Here is a 26,946-nt window from a genome sequence, read left to right as displayed (position 1 = left end):
GTGTTATTAATGTATCGTAGTCGTAAAGTCCGCTGCAGCATCATGTCGTCCACATGATGGTAGTGTCACCTCTCAGGGGCCGCATCCTTGGAAGGCTGCCTCCTATGAAGCTCTCGCCTTTTGAGACCGCAGGGACCAAACCGACCTTTCTGCAAGACGCCTCCAGCCACTGTGGCGTTTTGTTGCTGCATCATTAGCTTTCACCGCCCCTACTCCCCTTCACCTGTCAAACCATGACAGCTGTGTGTAACAAGCGAGAGCGCAGTGGGTGTAACCACAGTTTAATTATCACTTACTACAAATATTACTTGATAAGTGTACATATGAGTCCAAAATTGGCACACACACACAAAAAAAAAAATGCCAGCACTGACTCTCTGGATTGTTTTGGGTCTTGAAGGATACTTCTGTTGTATCTTGTTTTGGGGGAAAGAAGGCATCATACATTGACCATGGCCCACAAATGCAGCCTTCAAAGGGTGTGGCCCTTGTATGTACCCTTGTGATAGGCCAAGGTGCTGATTGCTAAAATAAACAGTCCACCTGTCTCATACGGTCCTTTAACCTGTAAACGGACAGCTGGCTGCCGAGTTTTAATTCATGAACTGGCCTAAACAGATCCAGAATAGTTTCAGAATTAGTGAAAAAGTGATTTACAGTCAGCTCAAATCTGGAACACTTGAGCCAAAAACAGAATTTGTTTCTTCTTCCAAAATGTAGAAAACCTTACTGGTGAGGCTGAATAATTAGAATAAAAAAAAAAAAACCCTCTGAAGTGCATGTCCAGCTGACACCTGCAAAACAACAACAAAAAACCTTGAAATATAAAATGTTACTGCGATAAACAAACACTCCCTCTTCTGTAGCCGTCCTCCAGGACCTCGTCTGGTAAACCTGCTCTACAAATCCTGTAAATACTGTACAGTGATTAATTCTTAATCTGTGTGGGGGTGTGAAAAGCAGAAAAAAGCAGTTTGCCAGTTGACCCTTAAATTTTTAACACCTGTGAGAAGAGAATCTTTTCTGCACTTTGCCCTCAGAAGTTTACTTTCTGCAGTCTTTCAGGTGGTGCATTCACAGGCTGTGGGAAAACTCAGACAACACAGTTTGAAAATCTGATTGGCTGTTGCATCATTGTTGTTGTTGTTGGAAGACTGAGTAAGTAGAAACAGCTACAAACCAGTTTGTAATAAGTCCTGACTCCAGCGCTTTGCTGATGTCTGGGTCAGTTTTTCACCACAGCCTGTGAACGCAACACAAGGGAAGTGAACTGGGAGGAATCCTCGTGTAGGAATTGGGCTAATAATAAAGACATTTGTGTTGGAAATCAATATTTGGAAAAAAGTATTCTCTCCTCAAGGTTTCAATTCATACCTCAACTCCACCTTGTCATTTAATGTCAAATATATCTACAAATGTAAATAAAGTTCAAGATTATGAAAAATATAATGTGACAATACAAAAGACATAACTGACATTTTCAGAGAAGGCAAACATTTTATTACCTCAAGGTTTGGAGGATTGGTTAAAAAAGTTCAGTACCTGGAATCGAGTTCAGCTGTCATGATAAATGTTAGATCATGATTAAAAGCCATGATCACCATCAAAGTTAAATAACTAGGATCAAAGGTCAGGCACAGGGTCAAATTTGGGTTTGTTTTCAACTTTCACCAGCTGCTGATCCAAGCTCAGTGGTCATTGGTGGATAAAGGTTCAGCTTCCAGGATCAATGTTAGTTACAATCAAAGGAATCAGGATCAAAAGTTCACTGGGAGCAAAGGTCTAATCAACTTATCAGTGGTCATTTATTGGTATAAAAGGTCAGCTACCAAGACACAAGAATTATGATCAGAGTAATCAGGATCAAAATTCAGTGACTGGAATCATAGGTCAGGATAAAAAATGGAGCTGTGTTCTGTCAGCTTCGAGTTACATTCAGTTTTCATGTTAAAGTTTCAAAGTCTTGAAATAATATGACAATGAATTCTTATAGCAAATTTTGGGGACAAAGTGTGTGTGTGACACCCTTAACTTAGCTTCCGCGGTGAGGAAACCCCCACTTTTGTCAATACTGTGATCCTGAGAGGGGCGTGGCCAGCAGCAGCTTCTTTCAATTTAAAGCAACAGACTCAGAACAGTCATTTCTTAAATGATGGATGTGTGGTGTATGTGGTGTTTTTTGTTACAAACTTCACTCTGTTTTAAAAAGCTTGATGGTCCTACAAATTCGTGTGGAACCTGACCCCTTTAAATGTGGCGCCTCCTGCCTGCACCTCGTCACTTTGCACCCTCGGACCGTCGGTCTCACCCGCAACAGGAACTCCCGAAGCCGCTGAAGTTTGAGGCTGGTTTACACTCCACACGACATGGATCTTCTCTGGAGTTCTCGGGCTCGCTGGGCAGCGTGCTGTCATCGCTGCCGGACATTTAAAATCCTTGTGATCGGAGACTCCGGCGTGGGGAAGACGTGTCTCACCCACCGGCTGTGCGCCGGAGAATTCCCCGATAGGGTGGAGCCCACCATCGCGTGGACTTTCGCGAGAGAGCGCTCGACGTGGAAGGAGAGAAAATAAAGGTATATTAAAAGACACAACTACACCGTAACAGCCCGCTGTGAATGCGTAAGTGGCACCGTTTTTACGCACAGCATTTTCCTCCCCCGTCAAACTGCGTGGGTTTGTAATTTGTCATCTTTAGTTTATTAAATCGTGACTAAATTAACTGTGGACAACAGTGAAAATAGGTTTATGCTTTCTTGAGTTATCCTCAACCATTTTTATTGTATGGATATTTTGTGTACTTTTTAATGCCAAATGAAATTTGCCAACGTTCACACTTTTGGCTAATAAGACGGTGTTTTATCTTTTTTGTGGAGTGCAAACGTAATCAATATCTAGTTTGGGCTCTAATTGTCTGGTCCTAGATTTGATTCTAATCTGGTCTTTAGTGATCTGACTCCTGTGAGAACACTTTTATTTATTGTGCGCATTTTATACATTTGCAGGTACTTTTAGATAGTTGGCTTACAGTCACATTTGTTGGTGCAGAATGCTTCTGTCGAAAGGAGGCTCTAAATGTCTCTCAGCTGCTGATCAATCAGTCTTGCAAGTTATTTTATCTTAAGCTGTACAGCCTCTGGGTTTTAAGATTTAAGTCATTATAATAATTTTCTTTAGCACTGCTGTAATTTTATTCCCGAACATTTTAAATAAGGGATTCATAATATTTTGCCAGTATGATCAAAATTCACATTGTCCTTAAACCGTTTAAAATTTTGACCCCAGATGGGTTGAAATTCAAGTGATCAGACACCATAACCTATATCCCCCGATCTGTGTGAGGGATGCCAGTTGATGTACAGAGAGGTAGCGTGACATCAGCTGGCTGCTTGTTCAAACAAAATAAAATGACAAAAAATGTTTCTCGTGTATTTTGCAAAAGTTAGGGAGAAATAAACTCTTCTAAATCTAAGAAAAGACTTAAAAAAAAAAAATTAAACCAGATAACACCTCATAAGTGTTTTACAGACATCTTACAAATGTTAGCGTGCACACACCGGGAACGCACGTCACACAAGTGGGTCAGGTCACAGGTAATCCAAAACCTTGTCTGCAGGGAAAAGCAATATTCACTATGGAATTTCCCCCTATAAATATGCTCTCTTTGTTCAAATGAGCTGTAATTTGCGATGCGTTACAAAAATAAACTGTCATAATTATTGGATTTCGGTCAGTTTTGTGACATTTAAAAGGCTGTACGGCTTTAAATTTCAGGAATAGAATAAAGGTTTAGGTTAGGGTTTAATTTGTATAAAATGCATCTAAAAGATTTGAAAATTGAACAGTACATCTGCTCCACACACATCAGGGAGGTCTCTACAGTCGCACAGTTCCAACTTGGCAAAACTTTAGATTCACAGACCGCATGGAACGTTTTCCTCATTAATGCTCGGAGCTGCTGTACAAGGCGATAAATGACTTGTGCACCCTGATCAATTTAGGCTGTTGTATTTTGCTCACAGACACTTTGAAAGACACAGGAGTGTCCAGGTATAATTCCACAACTAACGTACTGACTTCAGTCATCTGCAGATCTGATACATATTTGATCTTCGACGTCAATGCGTGGCAAAGGATTAGACTCATGTCACCTACACATAATGACTGTGGGAGATTTAAAAAAAATAAACTGATGTGAGTCAGTTCAGCTGTTGGTGTGAATGTGGCCTTTCTCTGAGTCCAGCTGCCTGAGATTGTTCTGTCCTCCGTAGAATTCTCTGAATGGCAGAGAATTATCAGAACTAATTGTGTTTGCTGGTTTCTGTCACCGTAGTCAGAGCGAGTGTCGCTTTTCTTTCTCAATGAAAACTTTACTTTAGGAATAAAATGAATAAATAAATCACCAACTGGCCTGCTGAGTTTAAAGTCCTGTTTTCATTGATGAATCCCAGGTGGTCAGAAGATCTTGAGAAACTGCAACATTCCATCATTGTCCCATAATCTTGTTTTAACCATGGAAATGTTGTCTTTTTTGTTGTTGTTTTTGTTTTTTAAAGACAATGTTTAGAAATTTATTTTTTTCCGTCGCATACTTTGGTAAACTCTTGTATTTCTGTTGTGCCCATAACTTTTGTTGCTCATTCTGCAGCGTTCCTGTGAGGTTTGCTGGACGGGTTAAGGTTGTGCTTCTTAGACATATTGCACGATCCAGCTTTATAGCTCATTAAAGTGTGTGATCGATCACATTCAAAATCTTCACGTCCAGATTTCACATTATATAGACTGAATATTATTTATTTATTTTAAGAGGTTGAATGTCCATGAAAGTCAGAATGGTGTTTTTTTTTTTTTTTTTTTTTTGTGAATTCTTAACATATTCTTTCTTCTTTTTCTCAGAATAAGAGGTTATGTGTTTGGGAGGATTCCACAAAAACATGATGGAGGGATGTGGCGTGGACAGAGGGAGAAGAAACCATTCTTTTTTTTGGTTTAATTGGATCAGGATCAAAGGTCAATGAGATCATTAACTGGGGTTAGAGGTCAGTGATCGCAGTTACAGCTAAATCATGATTGAATTCAAGATTAGGATCAAAAATCAGTCATCAAGAAAACAAAAGTCAGCAATCAAGATGAAAGGTAAACTTGTGATTAAAGGTCATAAATCAGCATCAAAGTTTGTCTATTAACTTTAAAAAAAAAAAAATCCATCAGTTAGAGGAAACTGTTATAATGGAAGTTAAACCATGATTGAAACTCAGCGACTGGGATGAAGGATCAGTAATCAGGATAAGGGGTCCACAGTGCCGCTGCAGGCCCGGCCCTAACCAGTTTGGCACCCTAGGCAAGAGTTTAGGTGGCGCCCCTTGCATTGCAAAAAATTCCACTGCTAGAGTACATATACTCACAAGAAATTCAAATAGCTTGTTTTAGTCATTGTTAGGAGGATTTTCAAAGGGTGGGACTGAGGAATCTGAGCAAAGCATCTGAAAAGAGAAGTATAGCACTAGTCAAGCAAATGATGTGAAACATAAAATAAAAGGAAAATACAAAAAGAAAATGAATAAAAAAAAAACTGCACATCAATGGTGTTAATTATTGTAAAGCATAATTCACAATAGATGTTTCTGAAATGCTCATTATATTAGTAATTGATATATTAGTAGGCCTTATGATATCAATTTTATTGGCATTACAGTGGAATGCAAATGATCAATTAGGCTACAGAGTACAAAGAATCAACATTAACTTAATGATTAATATATATATCAATATAATATTGCATGTAGGAATGTAGACTGAGAGAAAGTTTAACACTATAACACACTTTAGACACTGAACAACAGCTTACAACTATAGTTACAGGAGTGGGAAATAGCATTTTTATTAACAGTATTAAAGTCTGGGAAAACTTTTAGCTAACCAGATGTCAAAATACATGATACAGAACACATACACCTGGTGGATAATCTAATAGATCTACATACATTTAGCTTTGCTTCTGCTCACCCCCTTCTTGGTCACACATGTCACTGTGGAATTGTCTTGTATATCAGTTTTGTTATTGACGAGTTGTGTGCCAAATAATAAGTTCAAATAAGTTCAATTTACCTGAGGAAGGTAAGGGGGGAGGCAATTACATTATTAATTTGCGTTATAGCTTTGGCCCTTCTATCAAAGTCAGTCAGATATTGCGAGAAATAAGTCTCTGCTTCCATAAACTGACGCAGTTAGCGCTAGCTATTTATTGATTAGCTATTTGATATACTAATAGTTAATGATGTTCTCAATTAATATTCTTTCTGCAAAAGGAAAATAATCATCATGGCATCATCTTTACTGTAGCATTACCTCTGTCTTTGTTGCGTTTTTCCTTCTTTTCTTTTTTTTTCCCTCCCCTGAGCACCAGACGTTTGGGACGTTTTGGCATTGTCCAACTTGACATTGTTTCAGTTGGGCTGGTTGATATGACGCGTTAAAAAAAACAAAACAAAAAAAAAAACGACCAATCCCTCAAGCAGCAGGTAAAGTCTGATTAGTCAGTGGGGGTTGTGGAAGGGGCAGGGAGCGTCTTAAGTAACATAGAATCATCGTCATTATTATTATTATTATTATTATTATAGGCTTTCCCAAACAGTTAAATTAATACATAATAAAACCAACCACCTTTAAGAATAGTGGAAATTTTTTTCCTCCCCAATTTCTGGCGCTGCTGCGCCTTCTAGTGGTCATTGCGCCCTTAGCACTTGACTATACTGCCTAAGCCAGGGGCCGGCTCTGGCGCGCTCTGTTGAGTGCTCTTCTTCTTATAATGTGCATGTTGCTGGTCTGTGCCGTTTCCTTGTGTTCGCTGATGTCTTCAGTCATTTAACCGACGGGTTGTGACTCATGAGGCTGGATTTGTAGCTGGTTTGTGGGCGTGCGACGTGTTCACATTTCCGTTTGTTATTGCATTAAGCTCTCTGATGTATTTTCTCCACAGCATGTGTGCACGTGTTTCTGCCTGCCCATGGTTATTTCAACATGCAGAATTGTTTTCATCCTTCTCTGCCTTCCTTTGTTTCACTTCCTCTTTTATGCCATATTTCCCCAACTTGGCCGGCTCACGTATCATCACTGCGCCTTCCTCCTCAGTCTTCCTGCCAGCTGTTCCCTCACTTTCTGTTCTGTTTCCATTGTCTCATCAGCTCCAACTCTGGGACACTGCAGGCCAGGAGCGTTTCCGTAAGTCCATGGTGCAGCACTACTACCGAAACGTTCAAGCTGTGATCTTCGTTTACGATGTCTCCTGTCCTACTAGCTTTTCCAGCCTGACTTTGTGGGTAGAGGAGTGCAGGCAGAACGCTTTGGGCCAGGATGTCCCCAGGTGACTGTCAAATCATTAAAACATTAGTAACCTTAGAGAAATCATCAAAGTTACAGGGATGGTTCAGCACACATGGCATTCAGTCTCTTGTCACTGGGTTTGAGCTTTTGTAGCAGTCTAATGACTGTGATCCACTTACACCCTGTCAGGGTCTAGATTTTACATGTCAGTATGTCTACAATGGTAGGTACATCAAATACATGTGAAACAGGTGTGTGCCCACTCCTCTAACTTTCTATGAAAAAGCTGGACAGAGTCTAAATGTTGCCGGTGTTTTTAAAGTCACCATACACATCGTAAAAGTGCTGGTCACCATTTATTGTTTCATACAAACTAAAATCATGTACTACCCCCTTTTTTTTTCTCCTTTCATTATTATCTTTTAAATTGGCTAAAAACACTGGGTTGAAGGGCCTTGCAGTCCTATGCCAGAGCTTATTACCTTTTTGGGGTGGGGTGGGGGGGGGGGTGGGGGGTCTGTATTGTATGGGAAATAGGATCTGAGCAACTGAAGAGAAGCCATGATGCTAACTTCACACTGTTTGGCGATCAATGTAGATCATCAAACAGATGTCAAGCAGCCTTGAAATACATTATGAATGTATATAAGGTTTAAATACTGCAAGCTTAAAAAGACTATTTTAAAAATACCAACTGTCAAAAAAGATTGCCCGGGCCCTAAAAGCACCAGTGTGTCAGCACATTGGTTGGAAAAAGAAATGATGGGCTGGCCATAAAATGTAGTTTTATTCATCAAATGTAGTTTTATTTTATTCAGATTAGTTTCAAAGTTCATGGAATTTTTAAATCTTATTTTAAAGGGGGTTATCTTTTTATGGATAATCTTTTATTATAAACATTACAGTACACAAGATAAATTGATACATCATGAGTCAATGAGGTGCTGTTATCAAAAACTGTATAGATTAGCCTATTTATATATATATTAAAAAAAAAAACTCTAAATGTGGGACATTCAGGTGAGGATCACCTGACCCATACTGATCCTTTAGGATCAGCTGGCAACATGCTTAGATTAAATGGAGTACAACACCTGATCTAGTTTGTCTTCAATTGTAATAGTCTGTTCCTCTGTGCTGCTGGTTCTCCTTCCCAGGTTTTTGGTGGGGAATAAGAGCGATCTCCGTGACCTCAGCAGGGCTGAAGACCAAGTGAAACAGGACCAAGCCAAGCGCTTTGCCAAGGCCAATGGGATGATGTCTTTTGAGACCTCTGCAAAGAAGCTGCCAAACAGGAGGACCAATGAACAACAAGGCAATGGGGAGACGGGGTATCAGCAGCATGAGGTGGAAGACATCGTGGCTGCCATCAGTGTCAAGCTGAAGAGACACACAAACCCTTCCGTGGGGGACATCTCAACCTACAGCAGCTCTTTCAAAGTGACTGCAAAAAGTCCAGATAAAGACGTGTTTGGCTGCACCTGCTGAGGTTTGGTGGTGGTGTTTCAGAGTGGATAACGGGAGCTTTTATCTCTTCATGCAAATGTAGACCACTGTCAAATACCAGAACATGTTGTTGAGGTACACATTTCTAAATTTGTAAATAATGTTCATTTTTGACCATAATTTACAATCAGGAACATTGTTGTGTGGAACTGTTGTGTTTTGATGTTGTACATTTAACTTTGATATTTATATGATTAATGTAGTGTACATTTGTGACCATTGTTTACACAACGTTAAATAAAATTTTCAATATAAATGTGTGATTTGAAGTCTCAATTGATGTTTGAACTCTAGAACTTTCTGCCCCACATAGATTTTAATCAACATATTTGGGTTCTTGGCCAAAATGATGTAACATTGATGATCTGATTTCTGGATCTGTACGGCCTTTAATCTTCCTCTTAGAGCAACCAATAATGATTTTGTATATTTAAAAAAAAAGTGTTTGATTTTTATGTTGTACTTAATCTGCAAATCCTTAAGATATGGTTTACTGTAGATCTTATAAACTCAAACAGCTGACGTTATAGTGGGTGGGCAAGTTGCTCTCTATTGCTGTAAAACACTTCATGCATACCTCCATGACTTCATGTGTTGCGTGGTGACGGACTAAAGTTTAAACTTGATGAATTTTGCTTAAAATATAAGTGTAACCCGTCCAAAATTTAAAGAGTTGTAAAATATTGGCTGCTCTACTCCAGTCAATGCTAGCTGTGATCATCCTGAAAAGAGTGGGCCTTAAAACATGCTGTGAATTAACGAGCAACTGAGAAGTGATGCAAACGTTAAGCTCAAGATAATTGCAGCAAACAACTCTCAAGCAGCCAAGAAATAGTGAATAACGTTAAATGATGAGCCCAAAAAAACTTTTAAGAGTACTTGCATTGAGAACAGATTAGTCTTACAGTAGTATTCAGAATAATAGTAGTGCTATGTGACTAAAAAGATTAATGCAGGTTTTGAGTATATTTCTTATTGTTACATGGGAAACAAGGTACCAGTAGATTCTCACAAATCCAACAACACCAAGCATTCATGATATGCACACTCTTAAGGTTATGAAACTGGGCTATTAGTAAAAAAAAAAAAAAAAAAAATAGAAAAGGGGGTGTTCACAATAATAGTTGTGTGGCATTCAGTCAGTGAGTTGGTCAATTTTGTGGAACAAACAGGTGTGAATCAGGTGTCCCCTATTTAAGGATGAAGCCAGCACCTGTTGAACATGCTTTTCTCTTTGAAAGCCTGAGGAAAATGGAACATTCGAGACATTGTTCAGAAGAACAGCGTAGTTGGATTAAAAAGTTGATTGGAGAGGGGAAAAACTTATACGCAGGTGCAAAAAATTAAAGGCTGTTCATCTACAATGATCTCCAATGCTTTAAAATGGACAAAAAACCAGAGACACATGGAAGAAAATGGAAAACAACCATCAAAATGGATAGAAGAATAACCAGAATGGCAAAGGCTCATCCACTGATCAGCTCCAGGATGATCAAAGACAGTCTGGAGTTGCCTGTAAGTGCTGTGACAGAAGATGCCTGTGTGAAGCTAATTTATTTGTAAGAATCCCCCGCAAAGTCCCTCTGTTAAATAAAAGACGTGCAGAAGAGGTTACAATTTGCCAAAGAACACATCAACTGGCCTAAAGAGAAATGGAGGAATATTTTGTGGACTGATGAGAGTAAAATTGTTCTTTTTGGGTCCAAGGGCCGCAGACAGTTTGGGAGATGTCCCCCAAACTCTGAATTCAAGCCACAGTTCACAGTGAAGCATGGTGGTGCAAGCATCATGATATGGGCATGTTTCTCCTACTATGGTGTTGGGCCTATATATCGCATACCAGGTATGGTTTGGATATGTCAAAATACTTGACGAGGTCATGTTGCCTTATGCTGAAGAGGACATGCCCTTGAAATGGGTGTTTCAACAAGACAATGAGCCCAGTCACACTAGTAAACAAGCAAAATCTTGGTTCCAAACCAACAAAATTAATGCCTCGCAGATGTGAAGAAATCATGAAAAACTGTGGTTATACAACTAAATACTAGTTTAGTGATTCACAGGATTGCTAAAAAAGCAGTTTGAACATAAAAGGTTTGAGTTTGTAGCATCAACAGCAGATGCTACTATTATTGTGAACACCGCTTTTTCTACTTTTTTTTACTAATAGCCCAATTTCATAGCCTTAAGAGTGTGCATATCATGAATGCTTGGTCTTGTTGGATTTGTGAGACTCTACTGAATCTACTGGTACCTTGTTTCCCATGTTACAATAAGAAATATACTCAAAACCTGGATTAATCTTTTTAGTCACATAGCACTACTATTATTCTGAGTTTGTAGCATCAACAGCAGATGCTGTTGTTGTTGTTGTTCGTCCTTCGGGGTTGAAGATGACCACGGCTCCACCAGGTGGGTGATCAGTGATGGTGCGTCCGGAGGTGGCTGATGAGGCCAATCCGGGCTTGAAAGGTGTGCCCACATGCGGGACACACATGGGTGGGTACTGCGGTGGAGGTAGAGGTAGCTCGGGCCTTGCGTGCGGCTCGTTTGTTTGGGCGTCCGCGATCCGTCTGGCCTCTGCTGCGCGGGCACCACTGGTGGTCTTGCTGTGCCACTGAGGGCGGTTGTGGGCAAGCGTTTTCCAGGAGGTGAGCTCAAAGCCCAGGTTTTTCAGGGATGCTTTCAGACAGTCTTTGTAGCGTTTCTTCTGCCCCCCGACAGAGCGCTTGCCCTGGCACAATTCTCCATACAGGAGCTGCTTTGGCAGTCGAGTGTCTGGCATTCTGATTACATGGCCAGTCCATCTGACTTGCGTTTTCTGCAGGAGGGTGTAGATGCTGGGGAGGCCGGCTCGCTCAAGGACCTCCGTGTCCGGGACTTTGTCCTGCCACCTAATGTGGAGGAGGTGACGGAGACAGCTCATATGAAAGTGGTTGAGCTGCTTGGCATGTCTGCTGTAGACAGTCCAGGTCTCACTGGCATAGAGCAGGGTGGTTAGAACCACTGCACGATAGACCTTCAGCTTGGTGGTAATGCTAAGTCCTCTCCGTTCCCAGGCATTCTCACGGAGCCTTCCAAATGAGGCGCTGGCTTTTGCAACCCTGTTGTTGATTTCTGCATCGATGTTGACTGTGTGAGAAAGGGTGCTACCCAGGTATGTAAAGTTGTCGACCGTCTGCAGATTCTGTCCTGTCACTGTGATGTGGGGTTCTTGGTATAGTTTTCCAGGTGCTGGTTGGTACATAACTTCTGTCTTTTTGGTGCTGATGGTGAGACCGAAGTTGTCGCATGCTCTCGAGAAGCAGTCCATTTCATGCTGCATCTTCTGTTCTGTAGCTGCGTTGAGCGCGCAATCATCAGCAAACAATAGGTCTCTGATGATGGTCTCTGTCACCTTGGTGACAGCCTGGAGGCGCCTGAGGTTGAACAGCCTGCCGTCAGTCCTGTATCTGAGGCGAATGCCGTCCTGGAAAGCGTCGGTCAGCATGGCGGAAAAGACCATGCTGAACAGTGTCGGGGCAAGAACGCAGCCCTGCTTTACGCCGTTGGTGACTGGGAAGGCCTCTGACTCGTCACCATCATCCAGAACTTTCACCATCATGCCGTCATGGAACTGTCACACCATTGTGATGAACCTGCTTCTCCATGATTTTCCACAGGCCTTCTCTGCTGACCGTATCGAAGGCCTTCATCAGATCGACAAAGGTCACAAAGAGGTCGCTGTGTTGCTCCTGGCACTTTTTCTGAAGTTGGCGCGCAGCAAATATCATGTCCACAGTTCCACGTCCGGCACGGAATCCGCATTGATTTTCTGGGAGGAGCAGCAACAAAATTAATGCCTCGCAGATGTGAAGAAATCATGAAAAACTGTGGTTATACAACTAAATACTAGTTTAGTGAGTCACAGGATTGCTAAAAAAAAAAAAAAAGCAGTTTGAACATAATAGTTCTGAGTTTGTAGCGTCAACAGCAGATGCTACTATTATTGTGAACACCCCCTTTTCTACTTTTTTTTTTTTTTAACTAATAGCCCAATTTCATAGCCTTAAGAGTGTGCATATATCATGAATGCTTGGTCTTGTTGGATTTGTGAGAATCTACTGAATCTACTGGTACCTTGTTTCCCATGTAACAATAAGAAATATATTCAAAACCTGGATTAATCTTTTTAGTCACATAGCACTACTATTATTCTGAACACTACTGTAAGACTAATCTATTCTCAATGCGAGTACTCTTAACAGTCTTTTTGGGGCTCATCATCTTTTAACGTTATTCACTATTTCTTGGCTGCTTGAGAGTTGTTTGCTGCAATTTTCTTGAGCTTAACGTTTGCATCACTTCTCAGTTGCTTGTTAATTCACAGCATGTTTTAAGGTCCACTCTTTTCAGGATGATCACAGCTTCTGAACACTACTGTATAAGCAGCAGTAAGTATGTGGTTGCATATAAGTGCTATTATTAGCATTATAAAAAAAAAAAAATACATGTTCTTTGTTCAATAAATTTTGGCTTTAATTTTTCTTCCCAAAAGTGTGTTTTGAAGAGGGAGATGTCATCTTGTATTCAGGACAGTATGATATATAATACGGAAAGCAAGTCTGCACATAAATGTAACATTTCTCTCGTGTGCATGATATATTTGTACCTGAAGTGTAAAAAGTAAATGCAGATAAACAAGTAAAACATGGTAAATGGTCTGCATTTATATAGCACTTTTCCATCTGCATCAGAAGCTCAAAGCAGTTTACAATGATGCCTCGCATCCACACAGACACAATGCAAGGTGCTCAATACACACCGGGAGGAACTTGGGGATTAAGGACTTTGCCCAAGGGCCCTTAGTGATTTTCTGGTCTGGTTGGATTTTGAACCGACGATCCTCGGATATGAAGCCCAACACTTAACCACTAGACCATCACCTCACCATCGTTACCTCCACTTATAACTGATTGGAAGAAAAGCCTACTTTGTGTTTCCTTTAGGTTGCGGTCTGATTTTAATTTGGATCTGGTACTTTTGTGTCATTTCTTAACTAAAGTTCACAACTCAAACAAACTGAGATTCTTGCTGAATTAAGAGGCTGGAATTGATCAATGTTGCTCAAAAATTTCATAATTCGATACTCAGAATTCTGACATTTTGCAAAGGCGCTGATGACCTGGTGTGACTGGCGGTGCCTCTGCTCAGCGATGTACAACTTTATCTCATTTGTTATGAAATTGGAAAGCTGTTAAATGTATGATGCAACAGTCTGTTCTTGCTTACAGTGTTGCTTAGCTTGACTTGAGACATAAATAATGTTACTACTATAACCGATTGTTGCCATGTTGTGCATATTTTTCGAAGACGATGAATTTTGTCATAATGCTTAAATAAGGAACTGCAAAATATATCAATACTAAAGTTATTGAATTAAAAAAAATAAATTCATGGTCATGGTTTTTTTTTTTTTTTTTGCCTGTGATGTCACATTTTTGCCGTCTGGAGTCTGGCTGTGTTTAGTGATAAGCACAGCGAGGTTCACAAATAGCTGGGCATAGTTTTAATCACAACCCCAAAATGGATAAAGGGTGGTTAAGAAAATGCAAATAAAAAACAAACAAAATCGCAGACAGTAGAAACCCGAGCTTTTTCATCTTTTGTGTGTTCAACTTTCATTTGTTAATTTACATCAGTTCATGTATTAACTGATGTAAATTAATGTAAGGCATTCACCCCCCCTCCTCCCCCCAAAAAAGAAAAAATGAAAAAAGTTGACATGTTAAAGCATTTTTCATTTGTAATGGTACCATTCCTTCTCACAACATTTAAGATATTTTGCCAGTGAGTACACTTGGCGGTGCAACATGTCAGGTGTTATTTTGTCCCATTCTTCCTGGAAATATACCCTAAGATGTACAACAGTACAGGCTCATCATCGTGCCAGTTTTTATTTCAAAATTCTTCACACATTATCTATTGTGGACAATTCAACACTGCAGGCAGGCCAGTCCAGTATCCATACCCTCTTCTTCTGCAGCCATGCCTTTATAATGTGTGCAGAATAGGGTTTTCATTGTCTTCAAGAAAAAGGCATGGACATCCCTGGAAAAGATGTCTTGAAGCCTGGATAGGTTGCTCTAAAATATCACAGAAGTGTAAGTTGCGGTTGCCTTGACAGACCCTGGCTTTTGGGCTTGTTGCTGATAAGTTTGGATGGTCTTTTTGGTCTTTTGTCCAGAGGACTCTCTTCATTTCTTCCAAAAAAGCCTGGCATGCTTATTTTTCTGACCACAATACACATTTCCACTTTGTGACGCCCCAGCCCAGGTGCCTACAAGCCAACAGACGTTGACATGGCTTGTGGACAGGGCTAACACAAGGCTTCCTGCAAAACAAAGATTTAAATTGCATTTATGAATGTAACTCCATATTGTAGCAATGGACAAAGGTTTCCCAAAGTAATCCCTTGCATATGTGGTTATATCAGCTATTGATGAATGACTGTTCTTGATGTAGTGCTGTCTGACGGATTAGAAATCATAAATGTTCAACTTAGATTTGTACGTTTGCTTTACACACAAAAATCCATCAACATTCCTTTTACTGTTTAATGATATTATGCACTACAAAGGGACAAATATGGAACTCTTTTCCCATCTTTCTTCGAGGAACATTGTTTTTAAACACTTCCACAATTTTTTCACACATTTGTCTGCCCATCTTTACTCCTTAAAGACTCAGACTTTTGTAGATACTGTAAATTATAGAGGATTACAATCACCTATTTGAAACAGTCATTATTTAAAAACCTCATTAGTGGCCCAAATTTCCCAGTCCCAACTTTTTTGGAATGTGTTGCAGGACTTTTATGCAGGATTGGATGTATATTAATGAATGAAAAGCAGCTGACCACACAAAAAATATAATATATTTATCAATGCAGAATGTTTTTCTCGATGTATTGATTTATTGATTCATTTTTTTGCACCTTCTCAACCTTTTCTGACTTGGGGTTGCATATTTGTTTTCCATCATGGCATTTTCGACAGGAAACATTTATTTTGTCATCATGATTCAGACTAACACAAAGACACACAGCTTTGTCCAGATGGACACAGTGGCATAAGAGTCATGTGTTTGTCTTATGCGAGTGCAGTGTGGGTGTATCACATGTGGGGCAGAGTCTAATCTCTTTTTCAGAAACTGTCACATTGAAGGATTAAAAGATTGTGCAACTCCAGAGACCCTGACAGCCAAGTGTGTGCATGTGTGAGCGTTTGTGTGCATGCGCATGTAAGCGTGAGTTTGCAGTGTCAGGTAGATGATAAATTCTGCAGCCAAACGTCAAATATATTCTACACTCAGGAGAGTTGATATTTGGGGAGATTTTCAGATGTACTATAAATTCCAAATTTCAACTGAGAGAAACTCAAAAGCAGAAAGAGAGAAGAAAATTGTCAATTCTGCTGGTGACTTTTACAGGATTTTCAAATAGTGGCTGCAGTGCAGCAGATAAATGTGCACTGTCGAAGATTTGGAGAAATTACAAATTCTTGTATATGCAGGATTGATGTCACAATCTGGCATTAGGTTTTTAAATTTGGACATACAGAGCATCTAGTAGTATTAACTGCACTTCACTTTTCCCACATGTTGTTATGTTACAGCCTTAAAAGGAACCAAAAAGGAGGAAATTCATTTTTTCCCCTCAAAATTCTACTCACAACACCCCATAATGACAACATGAAAAACATTTTTTTGAAAATTTATTAAAAATAAAAACTAAGAAATCACATGTACATAAGCATTCACACCCTTTGCTCAACACTTTGTTGATGCACCTTTGGCAGCAATTACAGCCTCAAGTCTTCTTGAATATGATGTCACAAGCTTGACGCACCTATCTTTGGGCTGTTTTGTCCATTCCTCTTTGCAGCACCTCTCAGGCTCCATCAGGTTGGATGGGGAGCATCGGTGCACAGACATTTTCAGATCTCTCCAGAGATGTTCAATCAGATTCAGGTCTGGGATCGGGCTGGGTCACTCAAGGACATTCACAGAGTTGTCCTGAAGCCACTCCTTTGATATCTTGGCTGTGTGCTTAGGGTCATTGTCCTGCTGAAAGATGAACCGTCACCCCAGTCTGAGGTCAAGAGCACTCTGGAGTAGGTTTTCATCCAGGATGTCTCTGTACATTGCTCTCAATCCTGACTAGTCTCCTAGTTCCTGCTGCTGGAAAACATCCCACAGCATGATGCTGCCACCACCATGCTTCACTGTAGGGATGGTGCCTGGTTTCCTCCAAACATGATGCCTGGCATTCACACCAAAGAATGTCTCATCAAAGCCAGAGGTGTAAAAGTCCACCTTCAGAAACTAAAAGTCCAGCCACATATTGGTTCCATCTTCCTAATAACCCAGTTGATTGTACCGTATTTTCCGGACTATAAGTCGCACCGGAGTATAAGTCGCACCAGCCACTTTATCCATTATAAAGAAAAATAAACCATAAATAAGTCGCACCGGAGTATAAGTCGCACCAGCCACTTTATCCATTATAAAGAAAAATAAACCATAAATAAGGTCCCCTGGACTATAAGTCCCATGGACATACAGGTATGTTAACATGAAAAGTTCAGATGATAATATTGTGACGGCTACCGTTTTCGGATGCATATTTCACCAGTCGTAACTTACAATCTGCAGAGTATGATTTTCTTTTTGGTGGCATTTTTTCGGGCCTTCTCCGTTGTCTTGTTATGTTATCAGTAACGTTAAAATTTTTATTTTTCTATGGTAGTCAGAAGTCGCAGGAACAGTCACACAAGCCTTGAGTGCCCTCTCGTGAGCTGCATTTTACCTACGGATATGTTTGTATTTTGCGGACCACATTGCGAGCCGAACCGTGCAGCACCTACCTGCGCAGCTCATGACCTCCCAGCGGTGTCGATCCAGCTCCTTCCAAGTGCAGACGCTAATCCTCCGCCGTCGCTCAGTGCTCCCATGCAGCTCTCAGCGTCAACTCTGCTCACACTGATATCCAAGGGTTGAAGCTGTCTTGTTAGCCGTCCCGGAATAAACACCATGTTCGTCTGCTTCAAACGCTTTTCACAATCATCGACGCCAGCTCCTTCCAAGTGCACACGCTAATCCTCCGCCGTCGCTCACCCAATGCTCCCACGCAGCTCTCAGCGTCAACTTAAACACTCTGCTCACATTGATATCCAAGGGTTGAAGCTGTTCTGTTCGCCATGCCGGAATAACAGCAAGCACCGTGTTCGTCAGCTTCACACGCTGTGGGTGAGGTGAGGAATACGCATCCAAAGTTCTGTTCTCTGATTGGTTATCGCGACCAGCGTGAACTATAGGATGGCCGTCATACTACAGTGCCCATGATGCATTGCATTTCCTTTTCCGGTGGCCATTTTAAAACATAGATCGACTCTGTCACGTAAAATTGTTTTGTTACAGTAAATTAATTGAGATCCTACCGGTATATTTTTCATTTATAAGTCGCACCGGAGTATAGGTCGCACCCCCGGCCAAAACATGTAAAAAAGTGCGACTTATAGTCCGGAAAATACGGTAATTAGTTCAGCTCTTCAGGCAGGTGGATGAGCTAATTATTGAGATCACTTGTTTTAGGTGCACAGATAGAAGCAACACATGAGAGGGTTTTTACTATCTGAAGCCGGAGTTTTACACCTCTGATCAGACCAGAGAATTTTGTTTATCATGGTCTGAGAGTCCTTCAGGTGTCAAACTTCAGGTGGGCTGCCATGTGCCTTTTATTAAGGAGTGGCTTCCGTCTGGCCACTCTACCACACAGGCCTGATTGGTGGATTGCTGCAGAGATGGTTGTTCTTCTGGAAGATTCTCCTCTCTCCACAGAGGAATGCTGGAGCTCTGATAGAATGACCATCGGGTTCTTGGTCACTTCCCTGACTAAGGTCTTTCTCCCTCGATCGCTCAGTTTAGACGGGCGGCCAACTCTAGGAAGAGTCCTGGTGGGTCTGAACTTCTTCCATTTATGGATGATGGAGGTCACTGTGCTCATTGGGACCTTCAAAGCAGCAGAAATGGTTCTGTAGCCTTCCCCAGATTTGTACTCTAAGGCAGGGGTGGCCAAGTTCGGTCCTCGAGAGCCACATTCCTGACACTCTTAGTTGTTTTCCTGCTCCAACACACCTGAATCCAATGAAAGGCTCATTAAAAGTGTGCTAACGAGTCTTTCATTAGATTCAGGTGTGTTGGAGCAGGGAGACAACTGAGAGTGTCAGGAATGTGGCTCTCGAGGACCGAACTTGGCCACCCCTGCTCTAAGGCAATCCTGTCTCAAAGGTCTACAGACAATTCCTTTGACTTCATGCTTGGTGTGTGCTCTCACATGTTCTGTCAACTGTGGGGCCTTATATGTAGACAGGTGTGTGTCTTTCCAAATCATGTCCAACCAACTGAATTTACCCCAGGTGGACTCCAATTAAGCTGTAGAAACATCTCAAAGATAACCAGTGGAAACAGGAAGCACCTGAGCACAATTTTGAGCTTCATGACAAAGGGCGTAAACACTTATGTTCCTGTGATTTATTAGTTTTTTTTGTTTGTTTTTTTTAATAAATTTGCAAAAATCTAAAAAAAAAAAAACTTTTTCACGTTGTCATTATGGGGTATTGTGTAGACTTTTGAGGAAAAATGAATTTAATCAATTTTGGAATAAGGTTGTAACATAACAAAATGTTGAAAAAGTGAAGCGCTGTGAATGCTTTCTGAATGTGATGTTCAACCGTCTGTTATTGTAAAGTGATCATCAGTCTTTCTTAAATCAACAACACATTTTATGTCACATTATTAATCAAAAATCTGCTGGGTGCAGTTTATTCATCATTCTATTTCCATCTTCCAGCACTATATATAAGAGATGAGTATGACTATTTTTGAAGGTGTAAAATATGTTGCACGTAGGAGTGTTTGTGTAGTCCACTGAGACAGGGACAGAATCCACACTGAAAGAAACTCCTTAAGAAAGCGCCAATCACAAAGGGGAATAAATAAAAAAAAACAACTTCCACAGACTATCTAACAAAGAAAGAGAAATTCAGCACGGTAAATGGAAGAATGTTGCACAGTTAAAGAAGTTCTGCACTTGAATGAACATTAATGCAAAAGCAAGAATGAAAGATATTATTATTATTATTATTATTACTTTATTATTATTATTAAAAGTCAGCTATAGTTTGTCATACCACTTATTCATGAAAACTGTATAATGCAAAATTTTTATATACAGCCGCCTGAGTTTTTGATTCATATTCTGCTGCTTATCCAAGAGACCCAGTAGCTCCTCCCACACTTCCCTATCCACTGCCTCATCCAAGGGGATCCCGAGGTGTTCCCAAGCCATCTGGGAAATATAATCCCTTGAGCGTGTCCTGGGCCTGCTTCCAGTTGGAAGTGCATGGAAGACCTCCCGGGGAGAAAACCAGGTGGCATCCTCACCACCTCACCAGATGTCTGATCCACCTTCGTTGGCTCCTTTTGATGTGAAGAAGCAGCACTCGCTCCCAGATATTTAAGTTTGTCCCCCTAACCAAGATCTCAGATTTGGAGGTGCTGATCCTCATCCCTGTCACTTCACACTCTGTGGCAAACCTGCCCAGTGTGCATCCGATGAAGCCAACAGAATCACATCATCCACAAAAAAGCGGAGATGTTTCTTGCCAATGATAATAAAATGTGTGTTTAATCAGATGTTTTCAGGTCACTTTATTACGGGCGTTGATGTGCAAACGTCTTTGTGTCGTCATGAACCAGGCAGAACTACAAAGTGTCATTCAGGCATACCTGCTATAATCCGCTAGAGGGCGGCAGAGAGACTTCAAAGCATCACCCCATCTGCTCTTATGTGGAGTCACAGCCAGTGTTAAATAATGATTAGAATGAATGATTTCTCACTTTAATCGACTCAGTGTGAGAGATTAACATCTTTATCCTGAGGAGCTCATCCACTGCCTCAAACTGAAAAAAAAGAAATAAAATCACAAACAAACTACTCAAAATTTTCCATAAAATGTTCAGGTGTGCATTCAAATATCACTAAACCCACCACATCACAAAATGTTTGTGGCGTCGACATTCATTCTGTCATTTTCCCGTCTCGCCGCAAGGTGGTGCTGTTGCTCAGAGCCACTGAGAGATTAGTTTTAGGGCCGAAGTGGATCAGACTCAGACCCGAAAACATGCTGTGCAGGCGGGCGTGGCACAGGCTCGGACCCCTGCTCCGGACAACTTACACATCCAGAAAATGTGAGTAAAATACAACATTTTATATATATATATATTTTATTTTTTTTTTCAGAGATTTGGAAATGGTTTCTGTAAAATGCATTTTTTAAAATGTCTAAATATGTTGTTTGCTTTAACCAGTCATGAAAAAGTAGATAAATTACCATTTACAAATAGTTTTGTGCGCTATAACATGATTTTTTTTTTCATTATTTTATTTTGTGGAAGGAAAAAAGCATCATAAATAATTATTTAAATAATAATTTTTAGTCATTTAAAAATAAAAAAAATTGATCATTTTCTGTTTTTATGGCATAAAAGAGAGAGAGAGTGTTGTGTGGGCCGCTGAAGAGGAGGTACTGCTGGCCCACCACCACCAGAGGGCGCCCTGCCTGGAGTGCGGGCTCCAGGCACCAGAGGGCGCCGCCGCCGTACGAGAGCAGTCAGGGTGACAGCTGTCACCCATTACTGGACACAGCTGACTCCACTCAGCCCGGGGGTATATCATCAGGACGGCGTCTCCACCTCAGTGCCGAGATATCGCCTTAAGACTGAGGTAACGTTCTCTGCATTCATATACTGAATAACCAGCTAAAACTTGTTAAACCTTTTCAGGACTGCTGACTACTGATAGCTAAATTGCTTGGATAAGTACTCACCTTCCTGCTATATATTGACAAGAGGTGGAGGCGGCTCTTCCCCTCTCCGTTACTGGGTGCTGTCGCATCCACACCTGTGTGTTGTTGCTCTCTCCCGCCAGCAGTACCGGATCCGACGAGCGGAGGCAGTGGCCACCTGGGAATTCGGGACTTGGCGGTTCCAGTATTTCCAGGGTTCGGTGGCAGAGGAGATCTGGGTGGTTCCGGTTCGACTGAGACGGACGTCTCCTACCTTCGAGCCTGCCCACACGACACCAGCGGATTCGACCCCAAATTGTTAATTGTTGTATTCGTTGTGCTCATTTCACAACAGTAAAACTTGTTATTCACCTTTCTCCATTGTCCGTTCATTACGCCCCCTGTTGTGGGTCCGTGTACCTACACTTTCACAACAGAGAGAGAGAAAAAATTTAAAACATATGGATGCTAATCTTAAAATAAAAGGAATTCCTGAACAATGGTCAAAATTAAATAAAGACAGAAAGCAGTCATCAAGTTTTCTTTGAGGGCTTTGGATCCTCATGTCCCTGCTTCATGGGTTCATCTGGAAATGTAGATGTTTATTTGGATTCCCATAAAAAGACCAAGTTTTGCCCTGTCACATCATACTTGTAAAATTCCCCCATTTCTGCCTTCTTGTTCTTCTTCTTGCTTTTCCAAACACTATTTTCTCGGTAACACTAACATGAAGTTGTAAACAGTGAAGCAACCAGGCACCAGATGTATCCACATGTTTCTCCAGTCACAGCCACTTGTAACTCCTTCAGAGTGTTGGTTGTCTTGATGGCTTCCCTCACTTGTCTCTTTTGTCCTCACTCACTCAGAATTGGAAGACAGCCTTCTCTGAACAGACTCATAGCTGTTGTCTTTCTTTATTTTAAATTAAATAAACTGCATTTAATTGGAATGTAATTGTATATTTACTTCTGGCCCATAAACTCCATCCAGACCCTTCAAAGGAAAAAATTTGGGCACCTCTGGACAATCCAGTATTTATAAAATATCAAAATATTAAAGCCTCTTTACAAAGCACAACTGACATATATTTTGCTAATTTACCCCCCCCCCCCCCATTGATAGGTGTTTGAGAGATTTTTTTAAGAAATATGTTCCCAAGATCATCATAATCACATTTGAATTAAAGAAAAATCATTCACGAACAGTATTCTGAATCAAGCTGCGCTGTGGCTTAGTGGTTAGCACTGTTGCCTCACAGCAACAAGGTTGTGGGCTCGATTCCCAGAGTTTGCATGTTCTCTCTGTGTTTGTGTGGGTTCCCTCATCCAAAGACAAACATGCAGGTTTGGACTGGAAACTTTAAATTGACTGTCCATGTGACTGTTTGTTTGTCTATATGTAGCCCTGTGACATAATTTTCATGCTTTAATTCTCTTTTCAGCGTACACTTTGTGTTTTCACGCGTGCCTGGTCCTTTTTATTTTGCTTATGAGCACATTGTGGCCTCGGGACAAAATGCTCCTTTCATTTCCTGCTGATAATCTCGTGGCAAAAGTCTAAAAGGAAAAACTGAAACCTCCAGCCTGCAGCACTTCAGCTGGGAGCAGCAATGATTATCTCATGTTTTGAATTTTTTTCCCTCGTCATTAGAGAAAATGAGGTGATGCTGAATATAGGTTCCACTGTTTGCATGGAAATCTTGACTTTTGAACCCAATCTATGCAATTATCATATGTTGCCCCTGGCAACCAACTGGAAAAGCTAAGTTGAATCACTTTTTCCGGTCTTTTCTGACTCCCATTGCATTCAGTTTGTTCTGGGATGTGAATAAAATCCAAATAATACTGAAAATCTTCTGCAGTTATTTTGTCCATCTTTGAAAAACTCATGCAAACAGAGCTGTTTTAATTTTATTTATTTTTTTATATTTTCAAATTGCAAAATTTTAAATTGAAGGAGGGTTTGGATTGTGCTTAAAATAACAACAACAATAATAATGATAATAATAATAATATTTTTTATGATGTTTTTTATTTGCATAGTACTTTCAAAAAGTTGTTCACAGCATCATAAAGAGACAAAAAAAAAAGAGAGAATAGAAACAGACAATAAGGAATAAGTCAACATGGAATTAAAGTAAAGAAAAAACATTTGGAAACTATTTTAAAAATATGCTTCTTAATGCTTCTTGGACAATCGATTCGCATGCAATGTCAAAAAAGCAACTTCGCATGCAACTTACTGAGCAGATTTTATTCCACAAAACATTCAAAATACATGAATTAGACAAACCGCCTCTCAGCAGGAGTTCTGCTTCGATAGCTTCCTTATCCTGAGAATTAACTGAATCAAATTAGACTCGGTAAAAGCTGCGTGAAACTTCATCTGTCCAGTTATTATATCGACTTTGAAAAATGGTGCCAGTCATGTTAAATGTAATGCTGGTTGTGTATTTCATAAATATTTGTCTTTTATGTGCCGTTTTAAATGTTAAACACATGTTAAATATGTATGTGACTCTGTAACGCCTGCAGGCAGTGGAGGCCGAACCCGGTCCAGCTGTTCTTTGTGTCGTCCTCCCTGTCGTGGTGCCTCAGTGTGCATGTGGCAGGACAATCATGCATGTCCACGTGCATTACCGCTGACACGCATGTCTCACTGTGCACTGTTTCAGGCTTGCGCCTTGCTGCAGGGATGAGCTGATTATGTGTATAAATACTCTGTACTTGGCTGTGACCTCGTCCTCCTGTGCTGCTGCTCTCACCAGAGCAGAGACCTGTGATTTAAAATGAGTTTGCGGTGGAGTCGTGGTTGCTTTAAGGGCTTTTCTTTGCAACACAAACAGATTTCAGTGACATTTACTGGAACCAGGGCCTGTGATAAAATATATGTCAGCAATGCTGAACAACTGGGAACAGCTAAAATCAAATAAACAATTAAATAAAATTAAGAAATACAAATGGTACCCGAGTTACTGTGCAAGAAGGAGAATGACGAGGGAAGCCATCAAGACACAGGACATAAATACAAAGGGTTTTTTGGCTTTGTGGACTGTAGGTGGAGATAAACAAACAAAAAAGAAATCAAATAAATTATTTTAACATATAAAAATTACCATTTTAAGTGAGTAAAAACACCAAACCATCAAACTTTAATGAAAAATACTATAAAACTCAAAAAACTGTGCTAAACTGATAATCCATCACCAAATCTGTATTATAATGGCCAAGCAGCCTCTGTGTGCGTGCCTGTGTGTGTATGGCTTTGATCATGCAAAAACCGGGGAGAGCTGACATTTGTCATTTGGTATGCCTATGTATTTTTGGTCAAGGATGAATGCTGTGAAAATGGAACATTGATAGGACAAAAATTTTTGGAGAAATGAGCTATTTTAGCTAACCAGTACACAATAGATGTTGTGCTGCAATGCACCATGGGAGTTTGGGATTTTGAATGTTGTTATTGTGGTCCATGTTAGTTTAACAGTGTTGTTAGTTTTATTGATTTATTGTGTTTTATAGTTGAATTGGTTTAATCAGTTTAGTTAAGTCTTATGTTGCCGTTACCATGAGTGACTTAAGTGTCATATTGCCGGTACCATGAGTGACAACTGTAATGCGTTTGATGCCTTCCGCCATGTCTCTCTTTCTGCCTGTCTAAAATTAGAAGCACCTGCTTGCGACAGAATCCGGAAAAAATAAAAAGCTCTCTGTGCATGCCTGCGTGTAACTTTGATTGTAGAGAAACTGTGGAAAGCTGACATTTGCTGTTTGGAATGCTTATGTATTTTGGGTCAAGGATGAACTTTGCGAAAACAGAAAGTTGATAGGACTAATATTTTTTGAGAAGCTACGGATATTAGCTAACAACACTGAATGATGGATGTTCCTCATTACATTCTGGACTCACACGCCAGTTCAGCAGGGGGCGGTAAATCATCTTTATATTAAATGTGTGAGTGTGTGTGATTTTATTTAGTAAGTTCAATGTAAGTACATAAAATAATTTTAATTAAAAAAATTATATAATTAACCGGGAATAAAAGGGTTGAGTTCTTCTTATCAAAATTGTTGAGGTCTAAGGTTCTAAAAAAATTTGGACTCACATGCCATTCCAACACATTATAAAAACTTTGCATAATTTATTAACACCCTTGAAAAATATGAGCTATCTATTTTATAAGCACTACCTAATCTAGAGCACATGGATCCCCACGGGCAACATGCTAGTTTTAATGAAACTTTTTAATGATTTATTCTGTTTATTCTCATTTTGGGTACCACCTCCTTACAAATGTGACTTTATTCTACACCAGTTTTTAGCCATTATTGCAGATTTGATTGGTGCGTGGCTGCTTGTTTGTTTGTTTGGGTGCTTTTATTTTAGGTATCGTGTACATGCACCACTGGTGATCCTCTAAACACCAGTAAATCTTTTAACCAGCTGTAAAGCTGCAGGCTGCCTGATCACAACAACAACAACAACAACCTGTTAAGAAACCTGATGTCCTTTGACACGTCCATTTTCAGTCCTTGTTGGACACATGGTGCATGTCCCAAGAGGTGTGTTGAGGCCAAACCGCTTGTTTGGATCCAAAACTAAATTTGTGAAGCCGGACGTTTGCTTGTTTATGTGTTTTTGGCCTTTAATTTAAAGGCAGAATTTAATGTTTGGTTTGGGTGTTAAATCATTCTCTCCGGTCTTGTGTAAGTGGATTAAGGGCTGGAGACACGTCACTGTTGGCAGTATGTGCAAGTCTTTGTGCAACGTTACACTTCCTGAATAACTAATCAATATAGTGTATGTATTACTGAATATATCAGCATATTTTGCTGTTGGACATTTTGCATCAGGATTGTAGCAAATGAAGTCATCAGGTTGTCATTTTGCTGCAGAAAGTTGTTACCACTTTTAACATCCTGTGTTTCCCAGCAGCTCAGGGGCGACATGCGTCCTTTGGGGTTCCTGGTGGATCCACAAACCTGACGTATTATGTTCTGTGTGGAGGAAGCCTCACCGCTGCGATGGTCTATGTGAGCATCACCCATCACTCTGACATCGTTACGGTTGACTGTTTGTTGTTTGCGTCTTTCAGGGAAGCCGCTGAGTGTTTGATGTTCAAAACATGGATTGAATGATGTCATGAAAGCAAATAAACCTTTTAAATAAAACAAGAAGGTGATTAGGTCTTACATGTCTTTCACAGAGTTATACAAATGACTTCTTTGGAT

The 26,946-nt window shown here is 40.3% G+C and overlaps 1 protein-coding gene and 1 pseudogene across 2 annotated transcripts in view; both read left to right on the top strand.

The window, feature by feature from the left end:
• Positions 1-2,251: 2,251 nt before the first annotated feature.
• Positions 2,252-9,049, top strand: LOC117526664 (annotated as a pseudogene).
• Positions 9,050-21,034: 11,985 nt separating this feature from the next.
• Positions 21,035-26,946, top strand: part of LOC117527019 — a 28,122-nt gene continuing 22,210 nt past the window's right edge. For both annotated transcript variants that reach the window (XM_034189155.1, XM_034189154.1), the window contains exons 1-2: positions 21,035-21,119; positions 26,651-26,748. In XM_034189155.1, coding sequence (XP_034045046.1) covers positions 21,053-21,119; positions 26,651-26,748 — 165 coding nt within the window. In that variant the 5' untranslated portion in view covers positions 21,035-21,052. The remainder of the gene's footprint in view (positions 21,120-26,650; positions 26,749-26,946) is intronic.

Source organism: Thalassophryne amazonica, chromosome 15 (assembly GCF_902500255.1).
Source record: "Thalassophryne amazonica chromosome 15, fThaAma1.1, whole genome shotgun sequence".
NCBI lineage: Eukaryota > Metazoa > Chordata > Actinopteri > Batrachoidiformes > Batrachoididae > Thalassophryne > Thalassophryne amazonica.
This window is presented reverse-complemented; position numbering and strand designations above follow the sequence as displayed.